The 19,993-nt window shown below is 36.5% G+C and overlaps 1 protein-coding gene across 1 annotated transcript in view; it reads right to left on the bottom strand.

Moving 5' to 3' along the window:
* LOC148831657 (AT-rich interactive domain-containing protein 3B-like) overlaps nt 1–19,993 on the bottom strand; it is a 53,902-nt gene that overhangs the window by 8,642 nt on the left and 25,267 nt on the right. The window contains exons 3-4 of the mRNA XM_088920217.1: nt 15,900–15,974; nt 15,631–15,703 (exon numbers count right to left, since the gene is read on the bottom strand). Coding sequence (XP_088776343.1) covers nt 15,631–15,703; nt 15,900–15,974 — 148 coding nt within the window. The remainder of the gene's footprint in view (nt 1–15,630; nt 15,704–15,899; nt 15,975–19,993) is intronic.

The raw sequence follows: 19,993 nt of genomic DNA, 5'->3' as shown, positions 1-19,993 counted from the left end.
GACTAGAAGAGATTGGCCGACACACTATAAAAACCATTTCTAATTGGTTCCCTTCCACCCCCAACTTTCCCAATCTGTCACCTGTCATGGTGGATTAATGTGATCTGGCACATGATGATTAATGACTGGTAAGGTCAGAGTTCATTATTGCAGAGGGAAGTGCCAGAGGCCTCAGAGAAAACCTCTCAGTGATATCACTCAATTTTATTCACAATGTTGTTTTTTCTATAACTTAAAATGCACCCCCCTTATGCTTTGGCAGGGGCTGGCTTAGAATGCTTGAAATCAAGGCAGAACAATCCACAGCTAACAAGTTTAATTTAGCGCATGAAATGAAAAAACACCAGGGAGGCACTGTTAACACTCCTCAAAAAAAGGCACAAATAAAAAAAGACAAAAACCACCAATTAAGGCATGATATTTTACTCCCCCACTCGTGATCTGAAACCATGCCTTCATCACCGTAAAAACAAGGTCATTACATGTGACCTCTGACCTATTTTTAGAGCAAAACAGCTGCCCACATTAAAAGGCTTTAATAATCAATGGCTGGTCCTGACGCCAGCGCAGTAAATTAAATATCGCTGATTCCACATTACTTGGATTCTTTAAATAATTAAGAGGCAGTGAATGACAGCCTTCCTCCTTCGCTGTGGGGATGACACTAAACATGCAGGAAATTAATAACTTTATGCCAAAAGCATGTGTCTGGGGCTTTATGTCTTCCACTTCTTGAGGACCTTCTAAAAAATGGCTTCACCACAGGGGTAAAGCAAGGCTCTGTGCATACAGTAAAAATAAAACAGCAGTACAGAAATACTCCCCATTTAATTGAGTGTCTTAATACATAAAGCCAAAGCACAAAATACAGCATATCTGTACTTTCTGGATACAGCCTCTCGCTCTTGAACTTGATTGGAGAAAATGATTTAAAAAATAATAAAAGAGATACCTCAAATCAGCTTAGTTGCATGACAATTAAAGATCAGAACATACAGAAAGAAGAGTCTTGCATCCATTTTCAGATATGGAGCATATATTAGCAACTACAGTACAGAGCTAAACAGGGCTGAGGGGAGAACAGCATAAAGACCACAAGAAAAGGCTCATAATTCCATAATTCACTACTGCAATTCTAAACTATTGAACATCAAATGTGGCTTCTTATGGCATTCTTCCATTGCCTAATTAAAGATAAATAAAAAAACAATTTTATGATCAATGGGAGCCAACTTGCAATCTTTTGTTTTTAGGACCAACCTTAAACCACTGTCGTAAAAACAAGCCACATGCCAATGGAGAATAGAGCACTTATACACAGTGATGTTGTACAGAAAGGGTAAACAGAAATAAACTAACCAGGGCTAAAGGAAACTCCCCAAGTTACTGCCTCAGTCATCCATAACATTAAATCTGAATAGAACATGTTTAAGACAAAGGAATACACAAGTGTTCTGTTGAGGGAAGTTAATGTATAAAAACAATACATGCCAAACCTGAAAGAAATAGCTTTTCATTTCAGAGAGAAAAACAACAGGCTTTATATCTCCACACATTTTTCTTCAGTAGTTGCATAAAACGGCACTGCAAAGATACTCTGATTATAAAGCTGATTCCTAATGGCTTTGCAACTTTTCTGGAGCACATATTGTAAAGTTAGTCAGCAGTAAATGGCAACTTATTTTTCACTTTATTTGAGCTCTAAGGAAATATGTAATTTATTAGAGCTCAATTTTTTATGGCATGGAAGAAAACACCATTCAGATCCAGAGAGCTGGTTACTGAACAGTACTAACAAGGAAACAGTTTTTTTCTTTCAATAAAAATCCATATAACTTTAATCACATATCCTCCAGACATGTTCTTCGGCCACCATCTATTATTTATGAAATATAAATGGTCCAGTACCTTTAAACTACTCAACTGGCAAGCAGGTCTGAGCAGCAGATCAACACAGCTTTCAACACCTATCCTTGCCATGCAAGAAAAGCTCTTGATCTCATCCACCTTGATTAGATCTCCAAGAATAAACACCAACAGCTAGAACTAAGTAGTGACCTTTATATAGTATATCAGCAGTCTCAGTTGTAATCTCTGCTCAAAGGGTATTTTCATTAGTTCCTTGATATATCTGTATAGATACAGGAACCATCCTCTGCAAAAAAAACTAGAATGAAATTCCCAGAATCACCAGCAGGGGGAACCATCTGTGCTTCCAGGCCAGAAACAAATCTGTGGAAAAAGAGATGTCTGCTTTAACCGTAACCCAAGCAGCTTCTCTTTTGGGGGCTAAGTAGGTCTTGACTAATCCCTCTGCCTCTAATCCATGCCACAGCACTCTAACAGATTGGGAGATAGAAGATGTTATTAGAAAGCCAATATCAGGAAGCATTCAACACAGCAGACAGGAAATCAGGTGGTCTGGGGTTCTCCATATAACTTTTGAAAGGGAACAATATTTTGTATTTGGACAAGATGGCTTCTTTGATATTGCCTGTATATACACACCTCATACTGAGAACAGCAAGCATAACACACTATTAAAACAATTATAAGGCATCAAATAAAACTATTTGAACTCTTTGATGATAATGGAGGGACACCTAAGAAGTTCCTCAGACTCCACTATTCACTCCACTGGTATTTATGGATTGTAATAGTGAAATTTCCTTGTACAAAATAATGAGACATTGTCAAAAGTAACTCTACCCTCATCTGACAACATAAAATGCACAATTTTAATAAAAGATTAAAATAATCATTAATAGGAAATTAGAGATCTAAAAAAGTTATTTCAATTTGCCCTTTTCTTAATAAGAATCCAACGTTTGTAAGGATAGACATGTATTCCTAATCAGGCTGAGCAACAGTGACACCCTCTGGCTGGGTAGTAAGAGCATATTCTTTAAAAATGACACCAGCATTTTGATAGTACTACTAAGCTCCCTTAATTCTTCAATGTGTGGATGTTGTAATAAATTTAAGGAAATTAATCCTTATAAACTGTTATGAACCACCATAAAAATACCGCACAAAAATTGCAGTCTCTTTCCTATAAATAACACTTGGCGTTGCATTGGATCAGCAAAACATTTTTTATCCTCACACACCTGTAAGTGTTTTTTGCCAGATAGAACAGGTTCAAAATTAAAGTAATTGAATATCTGGAATTAGGGCTTTGGGGTATAGCTGGCCAGCTGACTTTCAGATATCCCTCAGCGTTTAACATCTAAACATCCAAAGTAATGCAGTTGCCAGTTTAAGGAAATGGTGAAAACCCTAAATGAAATTAAGATACTTGGAGCACTTGCTGCAATTTTGCATTACATTAAAGAGGCCAAGCCTTGGATTATGATGCAAAAGCTACTTAAGGAAAAAATAATTGCATATTCAAGGATTATAAAGAGAATTGTGCCAACCCATGTGTTGCAAGCCACAGGCACAAGAATGAAACTGTACGCGACAGCATTGTGAAGGTTCCCCACTCAGAATGTGGTTTCCAACCATATCATATAGTGAGAAATCTGTAAGAAACCTAGCCTTGGTGCAAAATGCTTAAAAATATCATACACAATTTTTATTTCAGATTCAGCAGGATGTAAAAATTAGGAATTACACCACCTACTGCTTGGTAAAAACATTCCATTATATAAACATCAAAGGACCTATGGACCTATAAAGATCCATTTACAGACATAAAACAGATCTGTTACAGATTAAAATCATTGTCCCACTAGATTTAAATTATGGAATTTTATTAAGGACTGGGGTCCTAATCATAAGAACATACTGACCATGGGTTAAAGTTAGGGGAAGAATGTAATAGTGGATAAAAATTCATCGGGGCCTGATGGTGATGCAAGATGGCTGAAAGGTTGTTTTTAATTCTAATACAACCCGAGGCAAATAATTCAAATTCATGAAAACTCAAAACACAAATCATTATCTGCATAAGCTCTGCTTTGGAAAGCACTATAAATTGAGTCAGAAACACAGTGGGTTTTTAAAAGATACCAAGATTCCAGGTTCAGTTAATCTGAACTTAATTACAAACCAGATATCCAGTATCATACTCTGTTATTGGATTGATCCAACCAAAATCCAGACCTTTAGTCTCCGATACTGATGGTGTCTTGCAACACGTTTTGCATTCCACATAATCTACAGGAAGCCTTCAATAATACTAAAGGGCAACAATAGTGCTTTCCTGATTACCACCATCCGCCATAAACTTTAAACCAGAACTAAAAACAAATATCCTTAAGGGGAGCTCAATGACGTAGGCCTGGGGTCCACTAAGGAGGTTCACATACATAACTCTTTGCAATTCAAATGAGCTGAATTCAAAAACGCTGAATCTGAAGCACAGTTAAGGCCAAGCTTCCATCTCATCTGACTTTACTCCATTGAATTAAATACCCCTACATGTGCAATATTTTGTACACAAAACTAATAAATGTTTGCATGTACAGCTCAAAGCAGCTGTGCATTGCTACATCCCAGAATGTCGGAAGGACTGTTTTTCTACAGATAATGCCCCCTTTGAGAGACTACTAAATCACTCTCTGCTGTGTGCAGTGAACCACCTAAGCAATTCAAGTTACTTTTTACTTTTAAAGGATGTTCTCTGGAAGCAAAACACTGGCAGGAATAAAGAGATTCTGGGGAGTTACCATTTTGTAGTTACTTCTGTGATATTTTAAGCATGTCAAAACAGTAAAGAGAGTTTTGTTTTTTGTTTTATTGGAAAATAACCATTGATACAATTGAAAGTAATAATTAATATAAATGCTAATTGAAAGAAAATGAATCTCAGTTTTTTGCGTTCCTGTTATTTTGGCTGTGTGCTTAAATCTCCCTAGCAAAGTGTATACGTTCAAGAAAAAAAAACACACATAGCCAAAACTTCCACAAGGAATCCTGCTCTGGTGTTACACGACTTGCACAGAAGGGTCTAATTTCTCTGTTAAAGAGGACAAGATCACCGACTGTCGCAGGTTCGCTTCCTTTAGGCTCCCCCCTCCCCCTGCATATTCAATACATAGCTAGCCGTTGAAATCAATGGCAACGGAGATTGACAGATAGAGACATTAGCTCATAAGCAGCATTTCTAGGTCTGTTAAGGTAATCAATAGACAGCAAGCAGCTGCAAGGCACATCTTAGCATCGTTGCTAGGGACAGAATCATTTTTTAAAGGCTGAGCACCTAAAACAAACTCCAGTGGGAAGACTCAGAGCATGAAATGTTGATCACAGACAATTTTGTTTTCCTCCCATCTACAAAGAATCTCACACAGCATCTACTCATTAAAATCTATTTTGACAGTAAATTCTAATGATCTATTGACAATTGAGATTGTCTACGTTAGTGCCATTCTTATACATGTTTTTACATTATTCCACATTATTTTAGTTCAATTATAATTGAAAGCAAAAGGAATATCATATTTTCTTTTTCATCTTTGACAGACGCATGTTATCTATTATTAATTCAGTATTTGCTTCTTGAATAAACCAGGTAGAATTTTCTTTTAACGTAATCTCTCAAAATGTGTTCAAAAGCTGAATGGCAACAAAATCATTTGGTACATTTGGTTCACCAATTAGCACCATGTCTGGTTGGCTCCATTTTGGATTGCAATAGTCTATGATAGACTTCATAATGAAACCAGGTGTTCTGAGCTCTTAAACCTTGTTCTGTGAACAAAGCAAACAGATCTCACTCTCTTTTTGGTAAATTGGTTGGTCTAAAACAATCCTTGCAGGGTTCCATTGGCATTTATCAATAGTTTATCAACATTTGAGACCAACAGAGTTTGTGAACCTCTGCAGAGAATCAAGCCTCTTTAAATGAAGCCCTCCTCAGAGCTGTGCATTTCCCATTTGAGCCAAGACTCCAAGTGCATCATGGCAGAGTTAGGCAGTTGATTTTCAGCAAGCAAGGAGTGAATTTATTTATAGTTCCTCTGATTAAGTTCTCCACGTCCTGCACAGACTTTGCAGCTTAAGACGGCAAATCCCTATACATCCATAATTACAGGGGAAATAAGCCCATAGAGGCAGCAACTGCAGACATTTTTTCAACATCAGCGTAACTAATTTAGAGGTGCTTTTAAATGTAGATTACAAGAGCAAACCAGTCTTTTTGATTCCGACACTCCTGAGACATCTACAGCTTCAAAAGGATAATCATACCCCCCTCCCACAACCAATACATGTTAAATTAAAGCAACATTTAAACTATGGAAAAGTATGTCACTTTGAATAAAATAAAATAGATCATAATTATAAAGTTGGTGCTGTCTGTTTACCTCAAAAGTATCCTAAGTATTAAACTACAAAGGTTTTTTAGGTAATCACTAAATTACCTTTACGTGGCAGCTGCATTATCAGGACCACAGCAAAAAAACAAGGTAAATTAACTCCAGACCGAAAAGGACCAATAAGGTGTTTGTAAGTCCCTTGGGCTTAACAACCATGTATGTCACTGTAACTTGGACTTGAAAACAGTAATCATTGTGCTGATGTAGTCTGACCCATCTCACACAGGACGATAAGAGAAACAGAGACGTGAATACTTACTGATGCTCAATACACAGGTCCGCATTAAAGGGATGTCAAGCTTCAGTTGTGTAAATGTTCCACGAAATATGGATTAGATATACAAAACATGCTGTTGTAATTTACTTCATTTATTCCTCCATTATCTGTGGCCAAAACAAACATTCCTGCAGTTCTAAAAAATGAGATAAAAACCACTATTTCCAAAGCAAACAGAATAAACCTTAACTTAGAAGATAAAATGTGTTTATTGACGTCATGATCCTCACATTCCTATAGATTAATCAATGTCAGGAAAGAAGTAAAAATACACAGCTGTAATAATTGTAATGTAAAATTAAAGCAGTAAAGAAAAACCTACATTCATAAACGCAAAAGGCTCATGCCTAAAGATATTGAAGATATGACAGAAACACCATCCTGTTTCTGTTGAAAGTTATCAACGTAAGAGATCTTTCTACAGTGCTTCCTCTCATGTAAGATCCTGAATTTATATAACATGAAAATATACTGTGCTGGCCCCACGCTGCTAAACACAGTTCAGTTCAGTGTCCCCAGTGGAGACTTCATGCTTGTGAAGGTGAATTATAGGAAGATCATGCTTTCCTAATGTACATCAAAAAAGCCAAATTTTACCAAGTATAGTAGGAGATGCAACAAGACACGAACTCAAAAATGGTCCTTATGCTTGGCTGTAAAGGGAATAATATCTGGCTGTAAAGGAAATGACATAAGATATAATATCTTAGACCAATCCAGACATTGCTCTAATTTGCCATTTATGCCTATCAAATAGACCCTCACCAAATCTAAGCAGGGAACAAGAGTCCCATCACTAGTCCTAAGCATCACTGTACTCATGTTATGAAATCAGTCCAGTCCCTTATCTGGATAAAAGATTAATTTTAATTTCTTAGACCCATGTCTGGTTTTCCCTCTTGGATCTCACACAGAGCTTCCTTGTGCTGGACAGGTTCTCCAGTCTGTCAGCCTGAGGTCTTCCCCAGTGATAGATGGCCTATTTCCAGAGGGAAGTGAAAAGGGGCCAGTTTCCGCACAAACAAGATCACTACCCCCCCATCTCCTGCCCTTCCTTGTCTTGTCTTTTCAGTCCTGTGGCCTCTCACTAGACACGCGGCAGTCCCTCTACACGGCTGCTGTCCGTCACTCCTCTCTATCAAAGGCAGGGCCCAGATTTTAGGGGCTCATTAATCATCCACTGCAGGACAGGAGGCCCCTTAATCTGACCCATGCCTCCTCCTTCCCCAATCCACCCCCTCCCATCTCCAACACTTAATGCAGCAGCCCCCCACCAAAGGGTTATCATGTTTCAGCTGCTGCCACAGTAGCACAACATACTGCCAGACAGAGAGAAAGAGGGAGACAGAAGTGGCTGAGTTTGGCCCTTGTTCTGAAGGTTTTTGAATCTCAGAACAGTGGGCATGATCTGAGATCTGTCACTACAGAATACAAAAATGCCCAGTCTATGAATCTATTTTCGTGCAAAATGTCATATCTAATTAAAAATTCATGCAATAACTGCTAGAAGCAAAACCAACACATGAAATACATTTCACATTACACAATTTACAGTTATGTATACTAATAATTTCCATGAGGTGAACACTATTGAACATTGTGAAACACACTAAACATCAGTAAAAATAAATTTAAGAAAGAATTCCTTTGTAATTCTTAATTACAAAAATGAACAGCAACTTTTATGAAGATGTACAACTTTATTACTTATATTTAAAAAAAAAAAGTGAACTACAAATTAAGGTTATTTCTTACCCTAAAAATAGACCTTAAGCTTGAGTTCAAAATTTCCATTAATTTTATCAAGGGTACTATGCACCCAGAAGTTTCATGGGACAACCCTGGTTGGTCAGATAGCCTGTTAATTATATTTTAGCTATATACTTTAACAGCTTCCTCATGTCACCCCTTGGGCTGCTCTACATTTTCACTGCAAACCCACAAGAGCTGTTGGCTTTTCCCACGCAATTTGATTGTTAGTTATTTCCCCTGTTTGGACTGATCAAAACCAAAGCCTCAAAAAAACACAAAACAAACAAAACCCTTTTTGGGTAACTAATCAGGAGGGATTTCACATTACTACATTCAGGATGTGGATTGTTGTAGGAAACAATCAACATTTTTTATCTTTTTTATCTTCTTCTAAGATTACCACTGCTAAACAACCCTTCCCACTACAGCCTTTACCACTGTGGAATTATGGCCTCTTCATGTCCCATGGCTTTTAGTAAAGTCTAGTCTTTCCATTTGGGAAAAAAATCTTTAAATGTAAGAAGTACCATACTCTCAAGGAGGACTGAGAAAGTAGGATGAAAAGTTCTGGAAAAAAACTTTTATGTCAGGTATAGATAAGGTTTATGTTTCTTGTCCAAAACAAGAAATTCCTAAGTAGATCATACAAAATTGTTCAAGAACATTGTTCTTGTTTATCGTTTCAGAAAAAGTGCTCACTGCTTTGACAAGAGTTTACAAATGGCATTTTTATATCTGAAGTTAAATATTCTGCTTATAAAACAGTTGTAAGCTATTAAACTAGCCATCTTAAAAACAATGCAAAAAAACTGGAGGAAATGGGAGAAGGGTGAGACAGGGTGCTTACAGAAAACAAAATAAAGCTGTCTTGTTAAAAATGGGCAATTTATCTTTACAAATAGAATGTAAGGTTAGTGCTGGTGAACTAAATATTTGTTGTTGTTTAAAACAAGTTCAGGAATGTTACATGTACTTGTTTTAAGACTTAATAAAGAGTCAATGAAGCACCAAGCAGTGGTGAAAAGCTGATCAGACAAATGAAACTGAAGGGGTAGCCAAAATCTTTAAGAATATGAAGCAGATACAGAAAAGAGAAAAATCACCAGCTTGCTTCCCCCCTAACAGAAGTCACCCACAGTAGAAAGTCTATCAGTATATTGGATACACACCATTAATCATTTGAAGTGGACAGCACTGACAGGCATTTGGGTAAACTGCAAGTTTTAGTCTTTAAACCTGTAATACAGACCCCTGTCCCAGTCACCCTGCCTGGAGGGAAAAGGAGAAGCCCAATACAAACGACGACCCATCTGCTTCATTAAAAATCTATTGAGGAGGTTAATGGCACTATCAAAAGTATGATATAATGCGTTAATCCTCTATCAGTTTCAGGCATTTTGTTATCTGCACTATAGCTTTGACATGCATAACTCCATCTAGATAACTTAATTTTAGGCACCCCTGAAACATTTGGATTGCTATTTTATTCTACATAATTTTAAAAAGCTCAAATCATTGTTTATTATGTTTACTGATTGAACAAAAAATGATCATTTTTTAACTTTAAATGACCTGTTGACCTTGTACAATCCAGGATCTTGCAACTTTTACAGTATTTATTTTCCTATCAAAACATCTACTGCACATGACCTTCACTGTAAGAAAACAACAAACAGTACATAGGTACAAAGAGCTTGTTCAGACAAGAGAAGTTTTTGTATAAAAAATGCTAGCCTTACAAAATGCATTTTTAAAATGGCTTGTGAATACATACAAATAGGGAGTCCCAAAATACCACAAAATGAACATCATAAATGTAACAAGCTTGTATGAAAATCTTAGCCTTAATCCTATCTGAAAAGGATTGTGAGCTACAGAATCTTTTCTGTTTTGTTCTCCTAGAACCAAGGTTTCAAAAGTACAAAACATGCTAAATATAGGATGGTGCGTTGAAATCGGATCAAAGCAACACTACCACTTGATAAGAAAATTTCACTCCACCCTCACTGCCATATCCATATCCTAGCTTAGACAGTATGAGTAAACTCATCTTAATTTCATAATTGTTTTATACCTTTCAAAGTTAAGAAGTCATTGAAAATAAGCCCTCAGTTGTTGATGCTTGAAGTTTACTGGTACTTGTGGATTATCAAAACAAAACAGGAACTGGCAGTGATCTGTGAACACTTTTGGAAGATGATGTATATTCTTTTAATTGCTTGTGTAAAACCAAGATGTCCATAAAATAATCAGCATGAAAAAGTGATTTGCTTCACCTCCAACAGCTTTCCAAGAGCAAAAGTACTCAATACAAATGCTAAAAACACTTCAGTACAAATTCAAAATAGAAAAAAACTGCAAAAGAATTACAACAATGAGTACCAAACAAAAGGTATCTTACATTACATTTGAATGAAGATTTGGATCTCTGTTCAAAATTTCTGAGTAAAAGGAATGTATTTAAAAAACATGAATGTTTGTTGTCTAGGACCCTTCAGCACTTCTTCCTCTAATGAGATGCATCCTCCCCATTAGACAAGTGAGAGGCAGCCATGCAACTTTTTTTTACTGAACAGTGTCCCTTTTGGGAGAAAGGAGGTCTGCCAAGTCTTTAATCTACAGAAGCATTAGGGATATTATTTCTTCTTAGGTCTTAGTGAACAGCAAAACATAACATAACATAACATCACTTTATTAGCCCTATACAATTTCTTGCATTAGGAATTTGTCTTTTCACAGACCCCAACTTGCTCTCCATGAGACACAGACACACAGACAGGGAGAGAAAAGCCTGAGGTCAGAGCGCAGGGTCAGCCATTGTACAGCACCCCTGGAGAAGCTTGGGGTTAAGGGCCTTGCTCAGGGGCCCAACGGAGTAGGATTCCTCTGCCAACTGCGGGATTTGAACCGGCAACCTTCCAGCCACAGGCGCAGATCCTGAGCCACCGCTCCGCCCCAGGGCCACAGCCAGGTAGCTGACAATACTGGAAGGCATTTGATTTGTCACATGTTTGTAAAGCTTAATACACCAACAAGATAAATGGCTCAGCAAACTGGACTTAACTTCCATGGACACCTAAGAGAAGGAACATCATAACAGAAGCTTTCCCCATTGTTCTTTGGATTTTGCATACAATGTTTTTGGCTTAAAGCATACATTTCTTTAAAAGAACTGCTGCTATACATCTACCTTTATTTGCAGATAGCTTGCATCGCCTATCCCAATTAAAATAGTATGAAGTGCAGCATTTACATTTTTAAATGCAGTAAATTGGCATATGTTATCACATATTCGTAAGGCTCACTTTATTTTCATTAAAAATTACTTCATTATTACAACTTAAATGTGCTTGTTTTCTAAGAAAACCACAAGAACACATTGATCCCTTGTCTCAATCTCTCTTTAGGAAGGATTTGATCAGAAAATTATATATATACCCAAAATAAGTCTCCAAGGACAAAAAGCAAAATATGGCTGAACTTTTATCTTGTTTTCTTCCTATCAATACAGGTTAGTGAAACAAATATTCTCATTATCTAATTACCATGAGAAAGGCCTGGCCTGCTTCAGCCACCTCAGGCACATTTATTAAGAGCGCTGGACATAAATGGGCCTCCACTGCTGTGATAATGCTATCTTCATTTAAACAATCATCAATCAAACTACATAATCACATTGAAGGTGCAGCATCTACCTCTAGAGAGAATGAGTGGATGAGTGGAGAATGAGTGTCAAAACAAGGACTAAAAAACCTATAGGTTTCAAATTTTGCTCCAAAAACCATGAATAAAAATTATCAAATTAATTTGAAGACACTCCAATAGTAAACCAAACTTGAAAAACAATTTCTTGACACCACAAGAGCAAAATAATTGTTGCAAACCAAGAGGATGCCAACTGATTCATTTTGCTAGTTTGTAGCTATGTGAATCTAAAATGCCATCATTTTTTGAAGAAGACCTGAGATTGGAACTCAGAAGCTTGACTGGGAAGCCAGTTCCAGATACCTACAGTGCAGTATAAGGCAGTTTTTCTTAGTCTCAGTCTTTTCTTAGTCATCAACCTAAATGAATTTCTTTTTCATTTGTAGTTGTTACCCATTTCCTTAGTTGGAATCTCCAATCAATCAATTTCAGCGATTTCAGTGATAGACTTAAAAGATCTACATCCCTTAACTCTTCCTTATGCTGTGCCCTCCATATTTATTAACATCCTTTCTAAATGTAAACAAAATCATTTTCAATGGAACAATATGACTGCTGAAGACTGAGTTTGTTTTACTCAGTGTTAAAATAAGGATGTTCTTAAATAAACAACTAAGAAAACAGTCTTTTTACCCCAAACAGTAATGTATTTAAAAAAAACACAATGTTCTACAAACAACTACAAATAAATTCCAGCAAAAACAATTCTGTGGCAACATTCTGTGGTCTGGACATTTATAAAGCTTCTGGAACATTCTACAAGATTTAATTGTATCCCTGCTTCCATGAGGTATGAAAGGAGGTAATGCAGTAGCAAGGAAATCCTTCAGTAGCATTTGCCATTATGATAAAAGCCAGAAAAATCAGAATTCCAGACAAAGTTAATGATCTTTGTCTCCAATCGGATCAAAAGTTAGTTGATGTCTGTAGAAAAAAAAATCACAAAGAATTTTCCTTCCTGTACAGTTTCCGGCAGTTCAAATGACAGTATGAAAGCAAGAATTTCCATCATTAAAAATTCAAGATCACAAAAACAGTTGCATCATTACCAGGAAGTCACCACATGCAGTGGTGACAGAGAATTAGTTTAGAAGACAATCACAAATCCCAGGCTAAAACATTCCAGATCTGCATGACAGTCTGGTATCATTATAATACAAACTACTATTTGATGTCAACTTCCTTGCAACTCGTGAACACCATATGCATGAAGAAGCTTGTCCTGAAGTCATAACATAAAAATAGGTTGTATAGATTTGCCAAACTGCACTTAAGTGACAACTGGGACCATGTCTTATGGTCAGATGAAACAGAAATTGAGCTTTGTGGTTATACTCACTAGCAATATATTTAACACATGCTGAGAAAAACATGAAATATGAAATATGGAGATGGATCTATTTTGCATCTTTTGGTCCTGGTGCCCTTAGGGTTGAGAGAGCAATGAGCAATTCAAGAATGTAGCACTACATTTTGGCCAAAAACCTGTATCCTTTGCTAGGAGTCTCAAGCTGCACTGAAAACATTCCAGCATGATAATGATCCCAAACATGCATCACAGTCTACAAAGAAATGACTATCTGAACAAAGTCAACTGACTGTAATCGCAATCCCCAGACCTTAGTTTAATTGAACATGTATGGTTTGAACTTAAGAAAGCAGTGAAAAAAGCTAACAAAGAAATCCAGTGGAGATGGAGAAAATCTCCCTAGAGGAATGGTCAGAAATCCCTAAGGAGATGTGACACAGCCTTTTAAAATACTTAAGGAAGTGTCTTCTCAGGATGATCAAAGCAAAAGGAGGAGAATGCAGAAATCACTCATTGCAAGGGTTTTAATAAGTTATGGTTACTGTGTTTTGTAAATAACACACTTTGTGGACAAATGATGTTGCTCTTTTCAATTTATCTGAAAATAAAAAAATGGATATTCAGGCATGATAATGATCCCAAGCATGCATTTACAAAATAATGGTTATCAAAACACAAAATCAATGTTCTTGAGTGGACATCACAATCTCTAGGCCTCAACCTAATTGAACATGCATGATTCCAATTCAAGAAAGCAGTGACTGCAGTTAACTGCCAAAAATACATATTTCTTTCCACAGAATCATCTTTAGTAACATTTAGCAAGAGCATGGTTATGGAGGACACTGTATGTCAATCCCCTGAGACAAGGAATCATTTTTGCTGCTCACTTGGTACACTATATAATATCATTTTAGTAGTATGTTAACCACAATTGAACACAATATTCTGGATGAAGTTTTACTCCTGCATTTTGAAGTTTAATTATAACTTACATTGATTTCAATTTAAATTTTTTTGCTACATAACCAAACATCATTTTTTTATTCCACCCCCACATTGTCTTGATAAGGTCTTAATCACCCGTGAGAAATGATAGTGTATTGTCCTACTTCCTGCATGGATAAGTTTGTACTTGTCAACTTTAAATTTCACTTGCCTATTGTCTTCCCTAGACATGATTTTGAGCTTTATTTTCTCCTGACATTTGTTTGCTACTCCTTAATTTTACATCTGGAAATGTAAGGAGTCTGTCTTGTTTCTCACATCTTTTCTGTCTTCTAATTTAGCTTTATCATTTTCATAGCTATTACCAGTAACAGTGGTTATTCAGTAGAAGTGTTTTTGACTGAACAGTACTGAATGGTGAAGCACATTTAGTCCTCAAGTCTTCTTACCACATGACTGAATTCAGAATACTACAATGAATTTTTCTGTTCATCACAAAAACAGAATAAATTACATGATTTACATATTATGGTGTCCCAGTAAGCTTGTCCATAATGCCAACACTGTAAAAACACTAAAAGAATCTTAACCCTGGAAGCAAACATTCGCATCTGTCTGACCGATGTCAACTATGTTTTAGCAGGCAACAGTTGCCTGACATTTTAGCTCTAGAGAGAACATTAAACAGTGATAGTAAATGACAAAGGAAAAATACATTTTTGTAATGTAAATTAAACATTTAGCTTTTCTTTGTGTGTAAGGAAGAGAGCATGTTTACAATGCCTAATGTCTAAACTTTTTCTATCCCAGTATCTGAAGAATGAACATCCAGAAAATGAATTGGTACTTCATAAAACACAAAATAAGATATCAGAGTTCAAATTATTTTATGAAAACAGTCAGTCTTGATCACAGTCAGTTAGGCTTGTGGTTTCTTATAAAGTGAAAACTTGTATGTCATTATCAGATGGTTGCTGTTGTTTAGGGTTTTTTTCTCCACAGAAGTAGTATGGCCTTATTTTTTACTTCCAAATGACTTTTAAAGAGAGATCTTAAGACTTGAAATCCCCACTCTTACCAAATTAAAGAGAAAGTCACACAAATCACAACAATCCAACATTTTCACACAGTCTCATTTTACAGCAAAAATAGCCCAATGAATATGAAAAGTATTTAAACAATGCTAAAGTAAGGAAATTGTAAATAAAATCTCATAGCAGGGAGCCCCTTGAACCAGTGATATATTAGCAGGAGAGGTATTTTAAGACTGTTTCATTGTGTAAATTCTTAAAAGCCTTCAGAAATAAAAGACTTACCCCTCTTTTGCATATAAGTAAACAAATCATCCAGAAATTCCTTGCGTTTGGGATCACTGTCCAATTCATACAGCTGCAAAAGGAAAACATTTTAACATGAAAAATCTTAACTTCAAAGCTCTGGGAAACCTTCTTTTTTTTTTAAGATTTAATTTTCAAACAGATGGTTCCAGTCTGAATTAGGATATTTTTTTCAAGAATAATCTTTTAGTCTTTGCAGCCCAGAGAGATATTCTAACAGAACTACTGAAATTCCAGTGGAGGCTGACCTTAGCAAAGTCTCTAGAGGCCTCTCCTCTTCCTCTCCCTCCATCAGCTTCATCACTCCAGGTTGCACTGCCATTCTGCATAAAAAGAGAAAGGGGACATTACGTGCTGATACCACACAAGCAACAATGAAAATATCTGAGGTGAGCCTTAAAAAAGATGGATTTTCTGAGCAATCCTGCAGTTCATGAGCACAGAATACCAGAGCTATACAACCATTTATGCCTATACCATTAAATCATTCAAGATTTTGATAATGCTGTGATATGGTACTGTACTCAAAGACTCTGGAAAAAGACTAAATCAGTAGCTTTCTCAGGAACTGTGCCTGCACATCGTGTGGTAGTGTGCAGAAATAAATGCCTGCTTTCTTGACCACTGGGAAATCTTTCTATGGCAAAAACTAACTGTAAAGACTTGATGGATTATTTTCATGAGATGGGTATCATTTGGCTTGGGGCAAAATTTGGAAACATTTAAACTGCAACAGAGAATCTAAACCAATTTCAAGTAAGATACTCAGCAATTAGCCATAAGGAGCAAAGGCCACATAATTTAGTGCTTAATGTAATGCCATGAGTATTCAGAACAAAATACAAGAGATAAACACTGTAGTCTTAAAAAGAGACCTGGAAGAGGTGGAGGTATAGCACTATACACCAGCGTATTTGGGTATGGGAATATTACCTTGAGGAATTCAGGGTCTCAGAAACTATACACATTTGTCTCATGATCTAGACCTTTCAAATAATCATAATAGAGTAAGAAACACAAAGGTGAGAGATGTATGATTAGAATATGTTATACTTTGAAGTATATACTGAATATGTGCATAGCCCAGAACAAAGGTTTATAATTTCAGGAAAGCAAAACAGTAAGGAATAAGACAGATTAAGAGTTGTAGGATGGTAAGGACCTACATTAGAGAGTGGACGGTGGCAGTTCACAAACTGAAGCACACAACAGACACAACTTATGAATATATCAATGAAAGCACACAAAGCAGGGCCCCATTGATTGATTGTTTAAATCAAAAGATTATTTAAATGAAAAGAAAGAGTACTTTATAAAAATATAAAAATATCCAATTATGAAAAGAGAACATAATGAATTACATGCATGGGTAAAAAGGACAGAAAAATAAGAATGAGCAAAAATATGGCAATGGAACTGAAAATGCATGTTTTCAGTATTACAACATCAAAACAATTGTAAAGAGTAACATACAGTGTCTCAAGGATAACAATGCCAAACATTCAAACATTCAAAGGGAAACGGTTGATGTATTAAGTGAATACTATACCCAGCTGTTTCTTGAGATTGAGGAAGGAAAGTTCAATATTAAATATGAGCTCAATATTCAATAATTACAGAAATTCAATGTATGTGTGACCTTTCAAGGAGCAGGAATTTGGATTCAGTACAGACAGAAAATAGTACAGATAAGGAATTAATCCTCAACGTAAGGTGATGTAATTGGTGGTGTACCATAGCAATCTGCATCAGGACTACCGCTATTCATTGTTTATATGAAAGATCTAGATTCTGAAACAGTTGGTTAAGTATTCAACAGCACAAATGACACCTAAACAGGTGTATTAGCAGATGCTGTGTAAATGCCAAAAATTCAAAAACATAGGAAAGAATCAAAACTCTACAAAACCATATCTGGAAAATGACAAATGCAGACTAGTAGGTTTTTACATCGTGACATTGCATGTATTTCAAACATTGGATAGAAAATTCAGCTTGAAAATGTTACTTGCGTAAAAGACATAGGTGTTTATGGTGACATCTTCATCTTCTAGACATTATGGAAAAGCACTGAAAATCCAGCATAAAAAGACATGAACATATTTTAATGTAGAGGTTAAATCAAAGGATGTTGTTAAAATAGAACACCACTAAAACCACATTTTGAATATGGTGTACAATTTTGGTCACCAGTTACAAAAAAGATATTGCTGGTCTGGAATAAGCACAGAGAAGACTAACCAGATATATTCTCTGTCTTAAAGAAATGCACTACAATGACAGACTAAAGGAACTGAACTTTTTAGTGCCGAACAGAACTGACTATGAGGGGACTTGAGTACTCCATTCTGATTTTGAAGCCTCAAAGGCAAGAATGTAATGTACTTTTTTTTTTTTTACAGAAAGCATTCTGAGAGTCTGGAAAAAAATACCCAGCCATGCAGACATCTTTGGAAAAAATGGATGGATGGGATCCACAGATCAATTAGTTACTACCAGCCAAACTAGATAACTAGATAACTAGATAATAGTAACTTTATGCTATTTCTGAAGTCAAGATTTTGTTCATGGAAAAAACCATTGTAAAATACAGTAAAGAATTCAATCTACAGCAATCATGTATCTACAACATGATAAAAAACAATTACAATAAAATTGTGGCAAGACTGAGTCCTAAATAAGTAGGACAACTGTTATGCTTTACTGTGATGTACAGCAACAAAAGGGAATCCAACACCTTTTAAATAAATTTGCCTTCCCTTCATTTCTCCTTTCTTAAAAAAATAAATAGATTTAAGCATATCTATTTAAGGGTAACACTGAACCTTTTTCAATGTATAAAACGATCCTTTACCAGTGCTGTCTATAAAAGCAGCAAAATTATACATGTTATTTGCTTGTCCACTAGCAAAACTTTTTTTTTTAAATTGTGTGGGGACAACTGACATCCAGGACTCTACACCTTCCTTCAGGGATACCCCTATTCTATTTTGTTCATATCAGGTATGTTAGTGCTGATCCTGACAAGTGTGATAAAAACAGCAAGTGTGGACAAGACACCCAGGATTCCATGTGCTCCACCTTCAACCCCCTCCCTCTCAAAATTCAAAGGCCCAGGAGCCAGTCTCCTCAGACCCTTTTGTTCTGAGCCCCACCACCACCCTCCATGTTCATAGGTAAATGGATATGTCAGGGCCTGCGAGTGAAAACAAGCCTGTTTCTGACATTCCAACAAACCTCTGTCCCACAGGCTGGCCTCTTCTATTGTCCACCCCCACTACCACAGTTGGATTATAAATCAAGCAGCAGCCGAAGGTTCAGGGTCGCTGAGTGGCCTGCCGTGTATATCGTCAATGGCCAGCAAAGCAGCAACACAAGGTATTTGCAGAACAGACATTCCAAACACCGTCACCTCATGCATTAAAGATGAAAATGAGCCTCGTGCCCGAACAGCTAGGCAGCATCGCAAAAATTTGAACAAAGAGCTAATTTCATTAGTGAATCCTCCATCCTTAATCCAATAGCTTTTTATTATTAAATTAGTAAATTACCGTCAAAATCTAGTCTCTCTGTCTCCACCTCCCCACACCCCACTTTCCACCAATTGAGCTGTTTTATTAATTACACAAGCCGTCTCTCTTTGCAAAGTGCTTGTACTTTAATAAGACAAATTACTCGTCAACCAGCAGATTCTCAGCAGAAAAAATGGGCTAACACCAATAGGTGGAGGAAATTACAAATGTTTTAAACAATACAGTAAAACATTTTAGTAATTTATATTCTAACAAACTGCCCCTATACTTAGCCATGCTATTTTTGAGCCACATTTCAAGACGTTGCCTATTGGGTCCACAGCTCCAGCCAAAATATTAAATTTCCTTCCAGTCTCTTAGTCATAATAGCAAGGAAAGACCACCACCTAAATCAGGTCTAAACCACAAGAAAGCTTCAGTTTTCTGTCCTTTAACTCAAACACCTAAGCGAAATTGCTCCTTTTCCTTCAAGCTTACTTCACCCAGTATTTTAAATCCAAAGGCAAACAATTCGATAGCTTGGGTTATGGGCCTTTGCTGGCTTTTGCATTAGCACTATAGAATGAACAGTTTATGCTGGATTTTCTTCCATTCCAGTTTTACACTTGCATCATCCTCTAGCTTTGCCTCAATATGAGGTGATGAGCTTGCAGTAATTCAATTAAAGCCCAAGCAAGTGTCAGCTAAAAGCTGCAGATTCTGGATTATTACCAAATCTGCTGTATCAGCTGTTAATGAACAAGCCACTTTTATGACAGTGTCTGAGCCCTTTTAGCCACAGGCCTTGCATATAGACCAGAGATGCAGAT

This window comes from Atractosteus spatula, chromosome 7 (assembly GCF_055471065.1).
Source record: "Atractosteus spatula isolate fAtrSpa1 chromosome 7, fAtrSpa1.hap1, whole genome shotgun sequence".
Classification (NCBI taxonomy): Eukaryota; Metazoa; Chordata; class Actinopteri; order Semionotiformes; family Lepisosteidae; genus Atractosteus; species Atractosteus spatula.
This window is presented reverse-complemented; position numbering and strand designations above follow the sequence as displayed.